The sequence below is a fragment of the Ceratotherium simum genome, chromosome 2, assembly GCF_057802395.1.
Source record: "Ceratotherium simum simum isolate JZ-2026a chromosome 2, ASM5780239v1, whole genome shotgun sequence".
In the NCBI taxonomy this organism is placed as follows: Eukaryota; Metazoa; Chordata; class Mammalia; order Perissodactyla; family Rhinocerotidae; genus Ceratotherium; species Ceratotherium simum.
In genome coordinates, this window is record NC_141901.1 from 72,414,407 (window position 1) to 72,435,484 (window position 21,078).

The window sequence follows — 21,078 nt, forward strand, 5'->3', positions numbered from 1 at the left end:
CATGAATATGTAGCTTTGCAAATTATGACTGTAGGTTCATGGACATGGAAGTTATTATTTGTTTAAAACAAACTTTAAAAAAATTGAGTCATGATATGTGGTTAATAGAAAACATGTTTCAGATCACATTTCACATCACGTGGCTTTGGAGGAGCTAGGCAAGCACAGTCCTCCCAGAAATTGGTTAGGGAGAATGTGTGATTTTCTTCTTTCAGAATGTAGGGTTCAGTCCACATTTGGGAGGTAAATATTTCAGTACTGTTGCGGTACTTTATGTAAGTTTGTTTCTGTTGGACTTTGTGCACAAAATGCATCAAAGCATAGTCTCCTTAATGCCTTTCTATGTGGGCACTGTTACAAGTTCTAGGCCAACCTGCATAGATACTACTTATACATAAACCTAAATTCTAGAGAAATGCCCATTCTACTGTACCGTATGTCTTTTTTCCCCCTAGAATTGAACTTGCAAATTCTTGGCACAGCAGGTGTTTCTGAAATGTCAGTGTGTTTTTCTTTGCTTTATTTGTTTTCCTTGTTTTGCTCTTTCTATTTTCCTAAGCAGGCAACTCCAAAAAGAGATTTGTCGGTGCAAGAGTCAGGAAAAAGGAAGAGGAATAGTAAATGTTGGGTGCAGGGCAGGACAGAAGAGGGAGAGGAGCCAATCCTGATTGTGCAAGTGCTGAACTTTCACCAATGCCAAAGTCATGTAAATGTGTGAAGTTGGGTGTGTGAGTTAGAGCAGCCCCAAGGAGCTGTAACCTGAATAGCAGGTCCTCACCCAACCCATAGCTCAAGCTCCAAATGGACCACAGCCGAGCTATAGGGGGTGTGCGTGTGTGAGATTCCTGGAACAGATTTTCCTCTGAGATCTCAGCAAGCTTTTCTTTATCATTGGGAAGCTATGGCTCCTCTTATTTCACTAGGCCCATCTCTTTATTTTTAGATGTGCAAGAAAATGACTCCATCCATGACTTGGCTTTACTCTCTCCCTCTTGGCTTTTTTCTTTCCCACCAGTGCAGGAGAGAAGATTCTTGCTTGTTCTCCAAGCAATCCTGTTCACACTTTACAAAGATTATTTGGAGTTTAAATAATATTTGTATCTGTGGCTGGAGCAGCGATCCTCAAGTTTGCATGAGAATCATGGGGTGGTGGGGGAGGATTATAATGCAGTTTCCTGGACCCTGCATTCCCACCCCACCCTGGAATCTGCATTTTACCATACTTCTCTCTGTGATACACTGCTCTGAGGATCACACTTGGGGAAGCACTGGCTTGCTATGTCTTCTTGATGTTGATTTTTGTTCTGAGACCAGACCAAGAAGCAGATGGATGGATGGACATTATCAGTTTATAAAGATATTCCTCCCTTAGGGTCATGTTGGAGGAGGATCTAGAGCAGTGCTGTCCAGTAGAAATAAAATGCGAACCACATGGGCCATTTTAAATTTTCTATTAGTGCATTAAAAAAGTAAAGGAAATAAGTGAAATTAATTGTAATGGCATATGTTATTTAACCCAAAATAATATCATTTAACATGAAATCAATAAAATATTATTGAGACTTTTTACTTGTACTAAAGTCTGGTATGTATTGACATTTATAGCACAGGTCATTTTAACTAGCAGCCTTTCAAGCACTCAGTGGTGGCATGTGGCTAGTGGCTCCTGTAGAGCAAGGATGGCCTGCCCTGAGCCCCTGGCAGACACATGACTGATCATGGTGCTCATTCCCCTTTCTCCAGTACTCCTGAAGATGACCTCAGAATCCTTCTCAGCACAGAACTGTAGGTAGGCACTGCCTCAAGATTCATTCATTCGTTAAGCAAATACTTATTGAGTGTCTTTTCTGTACCCAACACTGTTCTAGGTGCTTGAGATATACCCATGAACAAAGCAGACTAAGATCCCGGCCTCTGAAGGAGCTTACATTCTAGTGGGAGGAGGTGGGCAAGAAGCATAATAAATAAGTAAATTTTGTGGTAGTTTAGAAGGTGACTATACTATATCTTAGAAATAAAAGCGTGTAAAGTGGGTTTGGGAGGAACCAGAATTACTAGAGTAGGGCGTTGCTGGGCGGCTGGATTGTAATTTTATATCAGCCCCTTTGAGAAGGTGACAAGTAAGCAGACACGAAGGAAGTGAGGTGAAGCTTCAGATGAGACTTAATTGCTACCCATGATATAGTGTAGCCTGCATTTTCATCAGGATCGTTCATCTGGGAGCGTTCTTTTGGGGGTGGGGGTCAAGGAAGCGGGAGCAGGGGCTAGGATTAGATGAGGCCCTACAGTATGGTACCATCCTCAGCAAAGCTCTGCTCTCCTTCCTCACTGAAGACCAAGTCAACTTGAGGGAGGCCCAGAGAGAGCCTGTGATGCAACCACCAGCCCTCTGAGTCGGTAATGTGCTGAGATAAGTGCTAAAATGAAGAGCCTCAGTTCCAGGAAAATGGTGACTGTGCCCATTAGCCAGGATGTGTTCATTCCACTCAGGCTTGGGAGATCACTCTCGAAGCTTCTGTGGGTCTGCTGAGGACTTTAAGAGTTAAAGCTTAAACGCAGGTGTGGAAACAAAAGGGCTGGTTGCCTCTTTTGCTTTTTTCTTGCTCTTTTGGACAAGGTTGTTGAATCTGGTCCAGAAAAAATAATAAAACTTGGCTCTCGTTGCCTAGCCGTAAGTTCTTGTAATAAAACTCGCAGCACTGGCAGATAGAGTAATGTTCTGCTCTTTAAAAAAGTCTGGTAGCGTAACCAGAATTGAAAATACAAATGCCGGCACGGTGTAAGTAGGGAAGAGCATTCAGGAGAGGAGGTGGCCCGGTGTGCATCTCGGCAGGCCGGGATTTGTTGGACAGTAAAGTGCTTCACATTTGCCCTTTCAACAGATGCTTGCTAAGAATCAGGATTCTTGGAGCTCCATGCTCTGTTCATTCCCACAGGAAGACGTTTGTCATGTCAGGGAATGTCAGAGGATTGGGTTTCAATTAGCAAGCAGGAGGAAAGTTCAGTGGATCCTAGAGGGAGACATGGAACTACTAAATGATTTCATAATTGGTTTTTAGGTGGAGTTATTGGGTGAAAAATCAAATCATTAACTTTACAGCCTGGATGAAAGATCATTTCCTGGGCAGTGAGGGAAGTAAGAGCTGGGGAATGAAGAAATTGTGGCCCATCCTTTCCTGTAAGGAGCAGCATTGAGCTTTCATGCAACAAGCAATTTTGAGTCTCTTGTGCCTAGCACTCTGCCAGACCCATGAGATTCAGCATGAACAAGGCACTTTCTTGGCCATCAAGGTGTTGTTCTTTGTCAAGTGCGGGTGGCAGGTTTGCTGATAAATAGGTAGCAGCTCATGTGCGAGAAGGGCTGGACTAGAGGTATGCCCAAGGCACAGGGGCAGCTCCATCCTGAGGAGAGAAAGGGAGCCTGGGAGGTTTCACAGAGAAAGTGATCCCTGTGGGAGGACAAGGGGCAGTTACCAGGTGAGCAAGGCAGGGAAGAGCAGGCCAGGTGGGGAGCAGGATGTAAAGACCCGGGAGCCCGAAGCAGCAGAATATATTCTGCCACCGTGAGTGGGTGCTTATGGCGAGTGCGTGGGGGAGTGGTGGGAATTGGGGCAGGCAGAGCCCTCTTTGGTCATGTGCCAGTTAAGATGCTTAGATGCTGTCCTGCATCATCATGGGTTTACTTTTTAGAAAGATCTCCCAGGTGACAGTGTGGTGGAGGGGTGGAAGGAGACCGGATTGGCATTGGAAGGCAGGAGGTTGCTGTAATGGTTGAGATACCCAGTTGGTTGAGATATAAGGGCCAGAAATGGGGTGGTAGCATAGCAAGAACCTACAACTAAGGTAGAGGGTGGGGGTGGAATAAATAGCCTTGGAAAGTTTCTGCAATTTTATCCAAATATAATATCCTTGCTCTTGATATTTTTTAAAAACAGTTCCATATTCACTCGTGTGGTTATTTTCCTTGGATTAGTGATTGTAACCCCTCTTCGTATTAGAAAATTGTTATTTTCCCTTTTTTTCTTGTTTTTTGCTAATCTCTTTGCATCTGTCTTCTTCCACAAACTTTAACCTGGGCCAGACTCTAGTACGGGTACCACACCATGAAGATTGCGCAAGGAGTAGAGCAGACTGGTAGAAGAGAGGAATGACATTGATATATCATGTCTTTATTTCAGTGGGGCTCTTGACAGCTTCTAGCATGATGCCCTTACAGACAAGATGAGGACAGTTCCAGGGGGTCACTTTGTAGTTGAACAACCTTGGACCCCAGCAAGTGCTGTTTAATGTGCTTGGGTCAGCGTGGGAGTGTACCTGTAAGTCACAGACCTCAGTCTGGTCTCGTTCAGCTTCTTAGGGATATAGATGAACGTGTAAAAGGCATGCATATGAAATTCCGAGATATTGACAACTAAAGGAACAAGAATTTTTTTGGTCTCTGCAGACTTGAAATATGGATCTAAAGAATGAATATAAGACTTGGTATTTATATGAAAAGAATTACTGATGTAAGGGAAGGATGTGAAGAGCCTCGACCTGATAAAGACCTGGGGATTTAGGTACCATCATCTCTACCACCACCTCCCTGGTGTGAGCTGCCACTCTTTCTCCCCTAGATAATTCCAGAAGTTTACTGGTTTCCTGCTCCTTGTCTCCCTTCAGTCTAGACTGGACATAGCAGCCAGAGTGATCCTGTTAAAACATTTGTTAGGTGTTTTAATGAAGTTTCAGTGGTGGCCCATCTCGCCCACACTAAACACCAGGGTCCTTAACAATGGTTTGCAGGGTCCTGTTGGACCTACCGATGTCCTCTGAACTCTCTGACCTATTCTGCCGGTCTTCCCTCACCCCTGTGCCGCAGGCCACCCTGGCCTCCTTCCCCAGGCTGGACCTGTACACTTGCTGGGTCTCAACCATGAGTGCTCTTCCCCCTGACGTGTGCATGGCTTGCTCTTTCATCTCCTTCAGGTCTTTAACTGCTCAGTAACTTTCTCCGTTAGACTTTCCCCATCACAACATTTAAAAGTATTAGTACCCCTCTCTTCTTCTCTCAGTTGGTTTTGTTCCATAGCACTGATTACCATATTATTCGTTTTACTTATTAGTTTTGCTCCTCTGGCTTCCTTACTAGACTGTAAGCTCCACACAGAGGGGGAAATTTGTCTTTCGCATTCTCTACTAGATCCCCAGCACCTAGAACAGCGTCTGGCTCAGAGTAGGCGGGCACTCAATGAATGTTTGTTGGATGTATGTTTAAACCATAAATTAATGAATATGAGATAAGAGCAGAGTTCAGCTGATATAAAAGCTAGTGTGATCTTGGACCTCCTGCAATCTTGGGCCTCATGCAGTGTCCACATATATAAAGAAAGAGATTTATTGTCAGGAATTGGCTCGTGTGATTATCGAGGCTAGCAAGTCCAAAATCTGCAGAGCTGATGTCCCAGTTTGAGTCCCAGTGCCAGCAGGCTGCTATAGAACCAGGAAGAGCCGATGTCCTCAGGCAGGAGAATTCTCTCTTACTCAGGGGAAGGTCAGCCTTTTGTTCTATTCAAGCCTTTAAGTGATTGGATAAGGCCCACACAAGTTAAGAAGGACAGTTGGTTTTACTTAGTCTACCAATTTAAATGTTAATCTCCTCCAAAAACACCCTCACAGGAATACTCAGAATAGTGTTTGACCAAATACATGGGCACCCCATGGTCCAGTCAAGTTGATGTAAAATTAACCATCACGGTACATTTGTCAGACCACACCCAAAACCCTGAGCCTTGTCCTGGGCACCACATTTCAGAGACTATGCTGGTGAAGAGCCGACAACCATGGTCTCTAGGGAGGAGTTGAGGGGGCTGGAGGTATTGCCCTGCAGAAGTGAAGTCGTGGTCAGGCTCTAGTGACATCTTCAAATGTTTGAAGGCTTGTCTCATGGAGGAAAGAGGAAGGAAGTCTTTGGTCTGGAAGGCACAGCTCAGACAAGCAGATAGAAGGTAAGAACAGAAATCTTCTGCCTTGGTAGCTAGCAAGGTCTTCTTTCTGGAAGGGTTCAAGCAGAGGCCATCTGTGACCAGGAGTCAGAAGTCTCCTGTTCTGATCTTGCCCTGGTCTGATTCTCTGACCTTTTAGGCCATTTGCTTCACGGAGGTTTCCTCCTCTCTACCGTGGAAATCACAGTAGCCTACCTCACAGGTCATCCTGAGGGTCAGATGGAAATAACAATACCTTCTAAAACTCAATGGGGATTGAGGGGTCTTTGTCGGCCTCCAGCTTTGTCAGAACTGGGAGAGCTGGTGATCAGGAGTGCTGACTAACCTCTTGCTGCAGCAGAAAATTTCCACTGACCTGCAGTCAGGGACACTTCACTGCCGCCCTGGCAGCTTTGCTTTCTTCTTATTGGAATGTGCCTGAGGAGTGGCAGTTAACTCCTTTTCCAAATTCCTCAGCCCTGAGTGTATGATCCTTGTTGCTGCTGGCCCAGGAGAAGACAGACTTGAGCAGGGTTGATGGTGCATGGAGGGATCAGCCAAGAGTTGCCCCTTCTTGAAGAATCAGCTATACTATGGTAGCATTTTTCAGTTACTTCAGGATACATTCAGAAATTTCTCCCTATTTCTTCTCTTATTTATACTGTTCACATTCTTGCCTCTGGAATGCACCAGGCTGATAGATCCCACCTTCCACTCTGCAGAAATGTACTCTATATATAACGTATTTCAAACCTAATTGTTTTATTTTATGCTGTAACTTGAATGAGGATGAAAGGGTCAGAACATCCAGGGATGCTTGCCCTAACATTCACAACTGTGCTGGCAGTGGGACAAAGGCCTTTGGACTGTTGTGGGTTTTTTTCGGAGACTGGCTTGATAAAAAGGACTTTTTTGCACAAGTGTTTTTCAATGAAAAGAAAGTTTTTACTACAGTGCTTATCAGAAAATCAGATAAACATTGTTTGAAGTTCAGTGTTGCTGAGTAGCTAAGCCTCAGAGGATTTATACATAGGTTGGTGTGGTTGTGGTTTGGCAGGTAAAGGGCACAGGAGCTTTTTCTTATGTAGGTGATGTCAAAACAAGGTCAAAGCTAAACAGTCCCCACTGGTTCTGCTTATAACTGGCATCGGGACAGTTAGCAAATGTCATTACCACACTTGATAGCACTTCGTGGGGCCTGATACATAATAGGTGACAGTGAATAGTAACTATTGTTAGTGGTCATAGTTTATGTCCAGCTTATTAATGAAGAGTTCTGGGCCTCCCAAGCCAATACAAACCAAAAAGATTCTCTTATTCTTTATTAAGTACTAAATAGCCTGATTTCTAGTGTAGAAAGGGCTGTCAATTTCGGGATCCAGTTTGGGGATCTGGTATATGTTTGAGTGGTGGTAACATTTGGTCAGTCCAAAGTGTAGACTAGGATTTCTCAGTCATATTACTATTGACATTTTGGATAATTCTTTATTGTGGAGGCTGCCCTGTGCATTGAAGGATGTTTAGCAGCATCCTTGGCCTCTAGCCGCTAGCTGCCAGTAGCTCTTCCCTCCCAGTTGTGACAATCAAAATGTTTCCAGACATTGCCAAAAGTCCCCTGGGAGAAAAAACCACCCCTGGGTAAGAATCACTGGTGTAAAGGAAGCTGTGAGATGCCCACACTAGGCCTGACCTATAACAGTGTTTTTCAAATCTAACACCCAGGGAGCTTTAAAGTATTTCGATGCCTGGGGCCCGCCCCAAAGATTTTAATTGGTCTGGGATGTGGCCTGGTCCTCAGGCTCTTAGGTGCTTCTGGTTTTCAGCCAAGAGGGAGACCACAGCATTAGTAGTAGGTCATGGAATCAATTCAGTGAAATACTTCTTTGCTAGCATTTAAAAAATATATGTATATATAATTGAATAGAAAATATTAATGCCTAGCACAATAGTTAGGGTAAGTACTATTTTGTATGTGTGTTAAAGTTGAAAATGCTGCTATAAGCGATAGAACCATAAACAGAATCCCTGCCCTGGGGCTGCTTGTAGTCTGGCTGTTTATATCCTCTTCAGAAATGGCTTGCTTTTTGTCAGTGGTAAATAGTTAATGTGAAACTTAATACAAGACATTTATAGTTCTATGACTTGGGAATTGTGAGCCTTTTTGCTCACATTTTGAGGTTTCAACCTGACATTGAGAAAATCTGTTATTTTATAAATGCAAGCCAATAAAGATGACATACATATTTTCACCATCAACTAAATTTGATTATAGTACAGCAACAAGATGATAATTTTCCTCATTTGTGTGTGTTAATTATGTATACCATGATTTGCTAAGTCAGCGATGGTCTAAATACCTCCAGCAAGAATGTGGGACTTGCATAAATCATCCTGAAAGCTTTATTAGGATCCGCCTAACAGCCTCTTGACTTCATTATCTATGGGAATTTGGGGGCCTTATTACAAAATAAACTGTAATATGGATTCATCTGAGTGCTAGGAGGTAGTGTGATGTGGCAGAAGACTGGCAACCTCTGGCCGTTCTTTTTATCTCAGAGCTCAGGAGAACCTAAACCAAAGGGACTCTGGCTGTGTCCCTGTGGTGGTGACACTGCAGCTGTGGAAGACCTGGAAGTCAAGTTCGCTTGCTAGCAGGACTTTGGGATCTCTTGCCCTGATCCTGAAGCCCATTATAAGCCCGCGACAGCACTCGCCAAGGCTTCCCGCTTGACTCGAAACACATTACTTGAAAGGTTGGCCTTCAATTTAGATATCTGGAAAATAGCAGTGATAATTCTTACGATTACTCACAACGCAGTCTGCAGTCTCTCATGACAACGTTCTTTAAAAATTCAAAGGGATGTCCTGCGCTGTTGGTAGTTTTGTCATTACCTGGGAGAAGTACCCTTGGGTTTATTTCTTGAGTCAGCTGCTGAAAAAAAGATGCTCTGCCTGTATAACAAAGGGAAGAGGTTGGATTGACAAATATCCATAAGATGTCTGATAAACGCCTTCTCTATGATTTAGCTCCGGGTGACTATGCCACATTAAATATATGATTTTATTTCCTCTAGGTGTCTGAGGGTTCTGTGGTCCAATTTTCATCAGGAAACTTCTCCTTGTCAGCAGAAACAGAAGAAAGGAGCTTCCCCCATGGAAATGAACATCTGTTAAATTGGGCCCGCAAGGAGTATGGAGCGGTTACTTCATTCACCGAACTCAAGATAGCAAGAAACATTTATATTAAAGTGGGGGAAGGTAAATTTTACCTGGTTTCAATTAATGACTGATTTACGACAGTCAGTTGTTTTCTTTTCTGAGACCAGGTGGTTAGGGAGGAATCATAGAATTACCGACTGTTGGAGCTGGCAGGGACCTGAGGGATCGTTGGGACCTGCTTCCCCCCACATCCCCTCCTTCCCTTTTTCCTTCTGAGGAAACAGACCTGGTAATGGCCAAGTGAGAAATGGGGTATAGCGTGGTTGAGAGAGAAGGAGGTTTTGGTGTAGGATTTAGAAAACATCCACGCACAGAAGTCAGAAGAAGTGAGTAGAGGACAGGAAGCCGAGGGTGTGGGAACGGAGGTGGTAACTGATGGAATGAAGCAGGAGTTGGCAGGATGGGTCAACAGTTATTATTCAACAGAATAATAACAGAGCTATTATTCTGTAAACACTTGAAGCCAATGTCAGTTTATGGTCTTGTGACATCAGTTAAATTTTAGACAGTAGCAGAGGAAAAGTGTTTGAATATATTTTTAACACTAATGCCTGTTACAAGGACAAATTATTAGAGAAAGGAACTGTGTGACCTTGATAAGAGATTGCCTATTTTAATTTCCTTGCCTTGTAGAGAGATATAAATATCCGGTGATTCAATTTTGAAAGTGTATTACTTTTTTAGTAACTTCTGTATCATTATTTTTAGTTGAATATGTTTGGAGCCCCCATAAGTTGCTAGAAATAACAACTCTTGTGAATAGGTCCTTGTTATAGTCAGGTGATTGTGTGAAGACTGCATTTCAGGTTTTCAGGGTCCATCTGCTGGATTCTACAGCAGTTGTCGCCTGCTCCACAGACAGCGTGGCAGTGCAGAGTGGGTTACGGAATGCTTGTTCCAGCCGTTGTTTGGATCCGGGCTCTTGGTCAGATGCAGGAAAGGTGGATACTGATGTTGAGTGTGTGATTCGTGCAGAGGCCATATCAAGTGCTTTCACACGCACCCTCCTAAACTCTGCCAGTAATCTTAGGAGGAAACCATTATTTCCACCATTTTACAGAGGGGTTAGTGGAGGGTTGAGCTAACTTGCTTAAATCCGCATTACTAGCAAGTGGCAAAGCCAGAACTCAAACCCAGGTTTCCTGGCTCTTGAGTCTAATGCCTGATGCTGTATTTTAAGTCTTAGCCAAATAAGCATAACATAAACAAGAAAGTGGGCCACCTGGGTGGAAAGACTTGTTTAGCAGAGTAGAGAGAAGAGGAGTTTTAGACGAAAATTGGATTCAGAAAGTTGAAGTCTGTTACTAAACTCTCATGGTAGTCAGGTAGCTAATAATAGAGGTCAAGTCCCATTGGAACAAAATGAAAAATCTCTTTTAATAAAGGATCTAAGCCCTGGCCAATGGTCTGCATTTCTGAAGCTGAATTCTAGTAGCATGCAAGAATGTTGATTACCCCCTTGGAATTTGTTAGAATAAGAAAACATGTTATAGTAACATTTAGAATGTTGGGCTCTGTTCTCTTGACTGCGCATGAGCTTCTAGGAACAGCTGTTGCCTGCCCTGAGAGTGAACGGTTAAGTGACTTCCCCAAAGCCACACTCTAGGTTGGGGAGAAACTTAAAGGACCCGGTGTCCAGTCTAGTAAAAACTGGTTATCTCCTTGGTAACAGCTTTGGAGCCCCTGAAACTTGACTCCAGCCACCAGTTGGCTATAAGTCATTGGCCCACACCATGGGGAGGAGCAGTTGGGGGAAGTGAGGGTCCTTGGTTGGGTCGGTGGACCACAAGGCAATGTTGTTTATCATCATGGATCAGACTCCACTGAGCAAGCTTCATCCACTAGCTTCCCAGAACCTGACCTGTCTCTACCCAACTTGTACCCAGGGATCCCAGGCCATGAGCTTCCTCTTGCTCTATTCCCAGTGGTTCTCAAAGTGTGGTCCCCACCCCCCAGCAGCATCCTCATACCTGGGAACTCATTAGAAATGCAAGTTCTTGGGCCCACCCCAGACCAACTGGGGTGGTTGGTCAGAATCAGAAATTCTGGGGGTGGGATCCAGCCATCTGTGTTTTAACAAGCCCTCCAGATGATTCCGATGCTTGCTAACATCTGAGAACTACTGCTCTAAGCTGTATACCTAGGGTGGAAGAATTGAGGAGTTTTGGTTCTTATCCCAACTGGTCTTATTAACTGTGAGGCTTCAAGCAACGCTCTGATTTACCACTGGAGCCTCAGTTTCCACCACAGTAAAATGAGGAGTTTGCATTACCTCACAGGCTCTCTGAGTATATTATTCTAGATCTCAAAGTCATTTGTCAATCCTTTCCTAAAATACAAATAAGCATGTGACTTTTTTCCCCCCAAACTTGCCAGGTTTCTACCCGGGGATTCCCCTTTGTGGTTTCCTTTCTACTTGGCAGTTGGTGTAAGTTTTGATGCCAGGCACGCTGGAGGTCATTTAGGGGGAAAACGCCACACGCACACATGCACACACGACAAAAAGTGATCAGCCTATTCAACTTAGTGACAATGGCTTCTAGGACTTGAGCCCTTAATAACAGCAACTTGTAAACAATTAAACTTTCCCTAGTGGCTTAGGAGGGCCACAACGTGGGTAAGTTTTTCGGTATTTGTCTCAAATCTCACATCAACGTTTGTTAATTCAGGAAACCTATACCATGTGCTACTATATGCCGGGTGTAAACCAGCCACATCTAGGAACTGGGTATAGGCCAGAGTCCCAGGAGGGTCCTAGTCTCTTGAGTTCCAGACCAGTCTGTCCCTGGCCCATGCACACAGCCTCTGATTCTTGATTAAATTTCTGCCTTCTCACTCCGATGTCATTTTCCATCCTATGATCTGGGGGAGGCATCCGCAGGGCCGCAGCTGTAGGGTGTGCGTTCCTCATCTGCTCATCTGGCAAAACCCTCAGCAGATGTGGAGGGGAGGCTGCTCCAGCAGCCTGAGTCGGCGGAGCCCTGGCCTCTTCTCTCTGAGGGGGTCTTTAGGGAACAATGCAGAGTGCAGAGCCAGCGCTCTCTTGCAACAAGCCTACAGCAGGGTCCTCGTGAGCTCCTCTGGTCCCCTCTGTTCTAAGGGTGGTGCTGGAGGTGCCATGGTGTGCAGAGCCATGACACCACAGTGTGTGCTGTGGACTTCAGCACAAGGGGGGTTGCACAAGTTGGGCAGGGGCGGGGGAGGGCAGTACTAACCCAATCTTGAGACCTCCTGGCCAGATTCCTCACTCCTGAGTGAGGCTCACTTGTGGATTTGAACTCTGGCATCATATCCATTAAATGAAAAAGGCAGAAGTCTATTTCATTAAAGTGCCAGGGCTCTGATTAATTACCCCTTCTGAAAAAAAGGTTGCTACACCTAGAACTTCCTTGACATTGGTCCCAGCTGTCACACTGCCAGCAGTTTCAAGTTCTGTTTAAACATTTAAACCACTGGATGGAAATCCCATCAACCACAGTGCTGTGTCAATGGCATATGCCGGTGGGGGAGTATCTTCAGACTCTTGGTACTTGCATCACTTTCCCTGGTGGAGGTGATGAGCAGCCCTCGGCACAATGACATAATGTTTGTGAAAGCACCTTGTAAACTGTAAGGTGCCATACAAACATTAGTCGTCTGTGTCAAGATTGTGAGAAAGTGAGTCTGCCCTCACTGTTTCCCCCAAAACTTCAGTCTTGAGAGTATAAAATCCTGTGAGGAATAAATAGGAGGGAATGATTAATTCTACCTGGTGGGCCAGAGAACTAGTTAGTTGGCTGGTTCTCCTATTAACTGAAGTAGCAAATATCCAAGGAGGACCATATTTGGGGATAGGACAGATAATTGGATTCAGTGTTAAGTATGCTGACTGTGAAATATCTGTGGATTCTTAGGTGGGAGGTGCTTGGTGGACAGATGACAGTACAGGTCTGCAGCTCAGAAAGGGAGTCATGATCAGGGTACCAGTTGAAGCTGTGGGAGTGATTGAGATCATCTAGGAAGAATATGAGACAAAAGATGATTGAGGAAGGAACTGAGGTTCTTAGTCTTGGTTTATATCAGGATCAGTTATGGAACTTTTCAAAAAGAAAGCTTCCGAGGCCCCACCTTGATCTTCTGAATCAGACTCTCTGGGATGAGGTCCAAACAGGTGGATTCTGATGTGCTCCAAAGATTGAGGACCACTGGTGTTTAAAGGATGAGCAGAGGAAGAGAAGCCAGTGAAAGAGACTGAAAGGTAGAGGAAATGGATGAGGCTGAAGAAGTATCACAGAGAACAGGAAACAGAGCATTTAGACCAAAAGAGGCCGCTAGAGTTGGTCAGTAGGAGGTTGCTGGTGACTGTAGGGGGACATTTCAGGGCTGTGGTCGAGGCATTCTAAGGCCCTTCCTTAGGCTTGTCGTTCCGTGTGTTCCCTGTATCCTGTACCTGCTCAGTGTCAGCATCACGCTCTTTCCTTTGCGTCTGGTTACCCTGTAGCTCAGTGGTCTGACAGATTGTCTTGTGCTACTTTGCTTTCAGATCAAGTGTTCCCTCCCACGTGCAACATAGGGAAGAACTTTCTCTCACTCAATTACCTTGCCGAGTACCTTCAGCCCAAAGCAGCAGAAGGGTGTGTGATAGCCAGCCAGCCCCAGGATAAGGAAGTTCACATCATCGAGTTAATCACTCCAAACTCAAACCCTTACAGGTGAGTGAGTGTGTGTGTGTTTGTGTGTGTGTGTGTTCTAAACTGAAGAGAAGAAAATAAAGATCTTCCCTGACTTGAGGCGGGGAGACAGTGCAGCACCCGCTGCGCAGGAGGGAGGGAGGGAGCCATCGATGCTTTGGGTCAGGCTCACAGAAGCTTTGAAGAAAGGAGTCAAGGCGCCAGTGGTGTATTTTATTTTATTTTTGCATCTGGCTCTGGATCCCCTATTTGCAGATGAGCTCCCGAAGCCTGTTCTGAATTTCTCAGGACTGATTATAGGACACAGTCACTCATGCTCCATCAATGTCTCCTTTGACTGAGGTTATCCCTGATAAGAAAATTACAAAATGTGCCTTGTTAACATAATTATCATTTTAATAACATTCTGTTTTTAATAAAATTCTGTTCATAGTGTGCTCAGAACACTTGCACTCATGACTGTTTACTTTAATGCTGTGTGTACGCACTTGTGTGTGTATTGGGGGTGTGGCCCTTCATGATGACACACGAAAGAGCCATTAGATACAACTTGCCTCTCCCTGTGTTCTTGTTCACCCTCTCCCACCCTCAGCTTCCTGCCCAGGGACTGGAAATTTAACCCTCCCTATTAAGAATGATTAGGGAATTGAAAAGAGGGGGAGGAAGTAGGCCCTTCTCCCCTTTAGCCTGCATTTCCTGTGGACTAGTGACTTAAAATGTAAATTTATATTGTAGAGGGATTTCAAAGTTAAAATTCTAATCAAATTTTGATTTCAAAAGTGAATAAACTACAGATCAGTTTTGGTAAGATTCCATTCTGTCCCACATGGAGAATTTTGTGGAAAATTAAAAGGGAATGGGAATAGGAGCAATCTGGCAAATGTGCTTAGATATTAAGCCTACGGCTTCATTCGAGTATATCGTTCATTTTATGCTTTACAAGTGTGTAAAACCAAGATGGAAAGAAAGATTTTCCTTTAAATTCAGAATGACAGAGGTTATTGTTTGGTAAAAATTCCCTTTTATGCTGAATTCTTAGAAGTTTGGGTTGTGTTCATTAATTTTCCAGTAATCACTTGGTTGACCATCTGTTTCTTTATTTTAATAACTGTATATCCAGAAGTTTGGGAAAGTAAATGCAGGTATTCTGTAGCAAATGTTAATGGCTTAAGCAAACCTATATATGTCAAAAAATTCTCCAGCCATTTGCCTCTCATTTTATTCTAAAGTTTCCTAATTTTTTCACTGCTGTGCCTCCCTACTCACCAAACTGCTGCCCACTTCTGGTTTTGAAGGATTTTGAACATATTGCAAGTTGGATAGTTACACATGGAGGGTGTTGAAGGTAGAAAAAGCAACAATTCTGCTTCAAAAGTAGACTCTTCTGTTTGTTCAAGTCCATTTCAAATAGTGGCTGTGTTAAATAACCACCTATTGTTGCCCCCTGCCCACAAAGAAGAGAAAAATTTTAGTGGCTCATTAGCAGCAAGCGTATTTTTCTATTGTTATGTAAAACCATTTTGTTATGTGTGCACTTACAATCTGTTTTGCACATGTCATTTGCCTGGGATCAACTCCAGTTTTTTAATCAACTGGCCAGACACTGGAAACACGAAGACTTGGAAGAGAGGAGATAGTTGCAACTTTTTGCCATTTGGGTCCTAACTCTGCCTTTGTTTTCCATTCCCAGTGCTTTCCAGGTGGATATAATAATTGACATTAGACCTTCTCGAAAGGATCCTGAGGTGGTCAAAAATCTCATCCTGATCTTGAAGTGCAAAAAGTCTGTCAACTGGGTGATCAAATCTTTTGATGTTAAGGGAAACCTGAAAGTTATTGTAAGTTGGTTGAGCATTTCTTTGTTTGGGTGAAGGGCAGTAATTTAAGCTGTGCTTATGTATGTTATTTTTGTCAAGTTTCTGCCTCTTTGGACTCTGAGCTCTCTCAATTACTTTTCGCTTTGTAAAATAGGCTGCTCCTTGCTTTCTCTTGACAAAGGTAGACAGTGTGGTGGTTAAAAGCATGGCCTCTGGGGTCAAGACAGACCTGATTTGAGTCCAGACTTGGCCATGTACAAACTGTGACCTTGGACAAGTCCTTTAACCTCTAGACCCCAGTTGCCTCATTTGTGAAATTCTTAAAATGTATTAGTGTACTTTCCAGTCCTAGTAAGTGTAAAATAATGAACACAATGAAGGCTTTCATGTTGAGAGTCCTGTGAGGGCCTCAGTATCATGGTCCTGATTATCAGCTCTCACTTTGGGGTTAGGTATTTAGGGAAGGTGTGGGAAATTAGGCTGACCCCAGCTCATACTGTTGACTTTTCTTTTAGAGATAAATACATAGTATTGGCTTGTCTTTTCACTTGCTTCTAACTTCTAAGGGTAACACACTGATAAAAGAATCACAGTGCCGTTATGGAGAGGTTAGTGAGATGATGCAAGAAAATTACCCCCCAGCCTGTTTCCTAAGCATTATGTTTCATGAAGGAAATATATGTAAGAGGCTTAGTTGTTTGGCATGATAGGCAAATAGCAGCTAGTTTCCTGAAAAGTTGAATGCTGAAATTTGGTAAAATAGATCTTTTTCAAATATGTTTAGGGAGATAACTGTTTGACCGAACATTGGTGTGAATTACATTGAAAGTTAAAGAAAAATCCATCCCCTCATTTTTTTTTTAATTATTTTTTTTTGGTGAGGAAGATTAGCCCTGAGCTAACATCTGTTGCCAATCCTCCTCTCTTTTGCTGAGGAAGATTGGCCCTGAGCTAACCTCCCTGCCCATCTTCCTCTGTTTTGTATGTGGGACTCCACCACCACATGGCTTGATGAGCAACGTGTGGGTCTGCACCCGTGATCCTAACCCACGAACCCCGGGCCACCGTAGCGGAGCATGCAAACTTAACCACTATGCCACCAGGCTGGCCTGTCTCCTCATTTTTTTTTTGTTTGTTTTTTTTTTTTTTAATTTTATTTATTTATTTTTTCCCCCAAAGCCCCAGTAGATAGTTGTACATGATAGTTGCACATCCTTCTAGTTGCTGTATGTGGGACGTGGCCTCAGCATGGCCAGAGAAACAGCGTGTCGGTGCGTGCCCGGGATCCAAACCCGGGCCACCAGCAGCCGAGCGAGCGCACTTAACCGCTAAGCCACGGGGCCGGCCCGCATCTCCTCATTTTTAAGAAGATAATTACCTTAGCATCTCTTTTGTAGACTCGAAATTTTGTCATTGTCTTTTAAAAAAAATGTGGCCAGTTCCTCTTTCAGTACCTCCAACCTGAATCAGTTGGAGTGGGATTTGTGTTTTCAATATTTTGGGAGAGGGCTGCCTTTGGTTTGGGTATTATTCATTCATGGCACCTTTTGTGTGACACACCAGTGAACAGAGCCAGCAGTCCCCTAGGCAACGTCATGTACAAGCACTCACCAGAGGCAGCAGGCAAAGCCACGCACACACACATCTTAATTTTAAAGTAATCGTTTCTGGTTCCTGTGGGTTTTTTTTTTTTTTTTTTTTAACTTCAAGAGGATCCCAATAAGCCATCATGTGTGATGGTGAGACATTAATTTGGTGTTAAGCACAAAGCCCAGCTGTGATTTTCTGAAGTCAGAGCTGTTTTGATTGCCTTCCCTGGCATGAGGGGTGTTGGTGACCTGGGGTGTCTGCAGCCTTTGCTGCCTGGCACACCGACCAAATGTTTTTAATTTCAGAATAACAAAAACAGGAAAGGGAATCATGCTTTGAAAGGCAGAAACATACAGTACATTTTAATTCCCTGCTGGAGTTCTTGTGTAAATGTTCTTTCAGCCCTGACCCTTCACTGGCTCTTTCTGTCCCTGAATATGTGTGCCTGGTCCATGGCAGTCCTGGAGTTCGCTTTGAATGTCCCCTCTTCTCATATGAATCAGAAAGGCTAGAAATGAGATGGCTCATCCCAGTGCGAGATCTGTTTATATTTCTCTCCTTGGCTGTACTCCTGTTCCAGGCCAATTTTGGACAATGCATGACAACGTTACTAAACAATTAGGTAATGTTTCACGATGTTCTTTTTTATTCCCCCAATCAGTTTCATGCTTTGTGATTTCCTAAGTCCCTGTCTCAGATGTGAATTCTGACTGTGCTGTGAGGGAAAAGTACCTGCTAATAAAAGGCATACCTTTGTGCTTAGAAAGGGGGAAATGGTTTGTAGTGACTTTGTTTCTAGTATTTCCTTTAGAGACAGCGTGGTAGAATGGAGAGAATCCTGGTTTTGGTGCCAGATTTGGCTGCATTCAAATCTCATCTCCAACTGTCATTACTCCCAGTTGATATTGGGCAAGCCAGTTGAACTCTGAGTCTGTTTCTTTACCTGTGAAATGGGTACGATGATAGTACTCACCTTGAGAGTTACTGTGAGGGTTAGAAGAGTTCGTTCATTTGTTCACTCAACAAGTATTTGATAGGTGCCTAGTGGGTATTTCATCTAAAGCACTTGGCCCGCTGCCTGCCCATGGTGAGTTCTCAGCTACATGTGCCACTTAACTTCTGTGAGCCTCAGGTTCCCCTTCGCTAACAAAGGAAGAGTAATGCCTATCTCCTTATATTTTGTAGGAGAATTAAATAAGATAACAAATGTAAAGCTCTTAGCACAGTGCCTGCCGTAAAAAGGGAGTTCATCTTCCTTCCATAAGCAACTTGTTAAAAGTTTGTCTATAGGAGCAATTAACTTCTTTAAACAAACTGAAAACAAAGAAAAATGTCTACTAAAGGAATAGTAAGGAACTTGATGGGGTAGGTTTAAAGAACAGCCCCACTAAACATGGCTGGCGTGTGTGTGTGTATATGTGTGAGTGTATGTGTGTTGGGGTGGGACATGGGCAGAATGCACCCTCCAAATGACAGAATGGTCCAGAGCAATTAACTTCTTTAAACAAACTGAAAACAAAGAAAAATGTCTACTAAAGGAATAGTAAGGAACTTGATGGGGTAGGTTTAAAGAACAGCCCCACTAAACATGGCTGGCGTGTGTGTGTGTATATGTGTGAGTGTATGTGTGTTGGGGTGGGACATGGGCAGAATGCACCCTCCAAATGACAGAATGGTCCAAAGAGATGCAAAGGTCAAGCTTTGGGCAAGAATGGGAATGCTAATAAGTGTCCACATTGCCACGCCCAGCTCTAGCTTTTCTTCAGGTACCTTATGGACCATGCATAATCACATTTTGAAAGAACCTCCAAAACATAAAAGAGTAGATGGAGGAAAGTTGTTAAAAATTTCCTGTCGTACTATTTCATATGGCCTCTGGACTTCAAGGTTGGCAGTAGCCAGCTTGTTCTTAGAAAAGACGTTTTTAATCCCATTGGGAATATGCACTATACTCTCTGACCAGCCCCTCCCCCAGGCCCCCCTCCTCTCCCTCACCGGCTCTAATGCAAGTGTATGTTGGGCGGTGTGGGGGAAGGGGGAGGCGCTCAGAAACTACCTGGCTCCTCATCCTTCACAAAGACGTGGCTGGGAAACATGGCCGTGATATTTGGAGATTCCCTTGAACACTCCCATTTGGAGTAGCTACCCTGAGGCCTTGGGAGAGCCTGGGGACTCCTAGAAATAGAGTGAGGAATTCACTCATTGCTGGGAACCAACTTGCCTGCCGTTGTCCCAAGCCTTGCTGCTTTACAAACGTGTAGATAGATTTCTAGCCCTGTAAGTCCCGAGGTTTAATCAACATGAGTTGTACTGACAGCTCCTAGAGTTAAGTGGAGAGGTGTGAACAAATCATTCCATATTGGTACAAAAAGACAGGTGGCAGTTATGATGATAGTATTCTGGAAATACAGTATTTTCTCAGCTGTCCAACAACATGAAAGACTAAGGCAGATGAGGCCAAGCAGTATTGTTTAGGCCAGTGTTGCAACTCCAGCCAATCAAAACGACATGCTGCTTTGAAAGGATGGAAGAAGCTGTGCCTAAGAAACTGCTGTTGACTCAATGAATAGAAAGTTCTAAGAACAAATTGGATCCTTCTTTACCTCATTTTAGTTTTCTTTTTTTCTTTTTGTTTTTCAACTCTTCCTTCCCCTAAGGAGTTTTCTCTGAATCAGAGTTAAAACTAGAATATTCCAACCTATGAAACTGAATTTTTTTGCAAATGGCTACCGAACTTGGTTAAAGCTCTGTCTGGTTAACTTTGTGTACGTGATTGTGACTGGACTGGCCGGTGTGGCAGTTTTTCCTCAGATAAACACTTTGGATCATAGGAAAATATACTGGGTGAGATCCTTGAAGCTTTGACTTGAAAATATGTGTCCTCAGCCAATATCCCACAACCGAAGAGACCAAGAGAACTTAGAGCCTGTGAATCATCTATGGTTTTACAGTGGGAAAGGATTAATATTTAGTCATGTTAGGGGCAAACAGAATGAGAAACAAATGGGGAATTTAGGAAAAATGCTGCATGTATGCAGGAGAAAATAATTGGGCATGGAAATTAAAGTGATTTTTATACGGCATGAAAACGGCATAATCTGCATGCAGGAAGGGCTTCCCAGCCCTGGTAGAGCAGTTGTTGAAAATGTGGGGCCTTCTCTTTGGGGTCCCCTCTGCAGCATTCAGTTCCCTCACCACCTGACAAGATCGCTGCTGTAGGAGTCAGAAGGCAATGTGGAAATTGACCTTCCCATATCCTGGTTACTCAGGGTCCTTTTATATCTTTTCCTGGAAAGATTTCTATCATTCCATTTAAGTTTTGTAGCTGCTTACCAAGTTAAAGCCAATTTTAAGACTTACTTGTATTGCTGGATAAAATATTGGTACTTAGAGGAACAGTAACCTAAATTCATTAATTAATATTTAGAACATAAAATTTAAGCATATTCAGTTAATAGAATTGGCAAATGAATATAATTCAAGATTGCTAAATTGATCATAAATCATAAATGAAATATTGACATTGATTATGGGATTTAATAGTTTACAAAGACGAGATGGTCTCCACACTGAAGTAACTAGGTTATGCCTTCTTTCATGTAAATCTAGGGTACGGGGAGTAGAAGCAGGGTTTTTTTTTTTTTGGCAATATAACGTGCGCATCTGTATAATTTTAAATAAAAATAAGGGTGGGTGAAAGGGATAAAGGGGCACATATGTATAGCAACAGATAAAAATTAGACTATTGGTGGTGAGCATGATGCAGTCTATACAGAAACTAATAATAATGTACACCTGAAATTACACAATGTTATAAAC

At 43.4% G+C, this 21,078-nt stretch overlaps 1 protein-coding gene across 3 annotated transcripts in view; it reads left to right on the top strand.

Annotated features, from left to right (window-relative positions):
- TGFBR3 (transforming growth factor beta receptor 3) overlaps positions 1 to 21,078 on the top strand; it is a 185,763-nt gene that overhangs the window by 124,855 nt on the left and 39,830 nt on the right. For all 3 annotated transcript variants that reach the window (XM_087447604.1, XM_087447614.1, XM_087447607.1), the window contains exons 5-7: positions 9,038 to 9,221; positions 13,705 to 13,873; positions 15,543 to 15,690. In XM_087447604.1, coding sequence (XP_087303730.1) covers positions 9,038 to 9,221; positions 13,705 to 13,873; positions 15,543 to 15,690 — 501 coding nt within the window. The remainder of the gene's footprint in view (positions 1 to 9,037; positions 9,222 to 13,704; positions 13,874 to 15,542; positions 15,691 to 21,078) is intronic.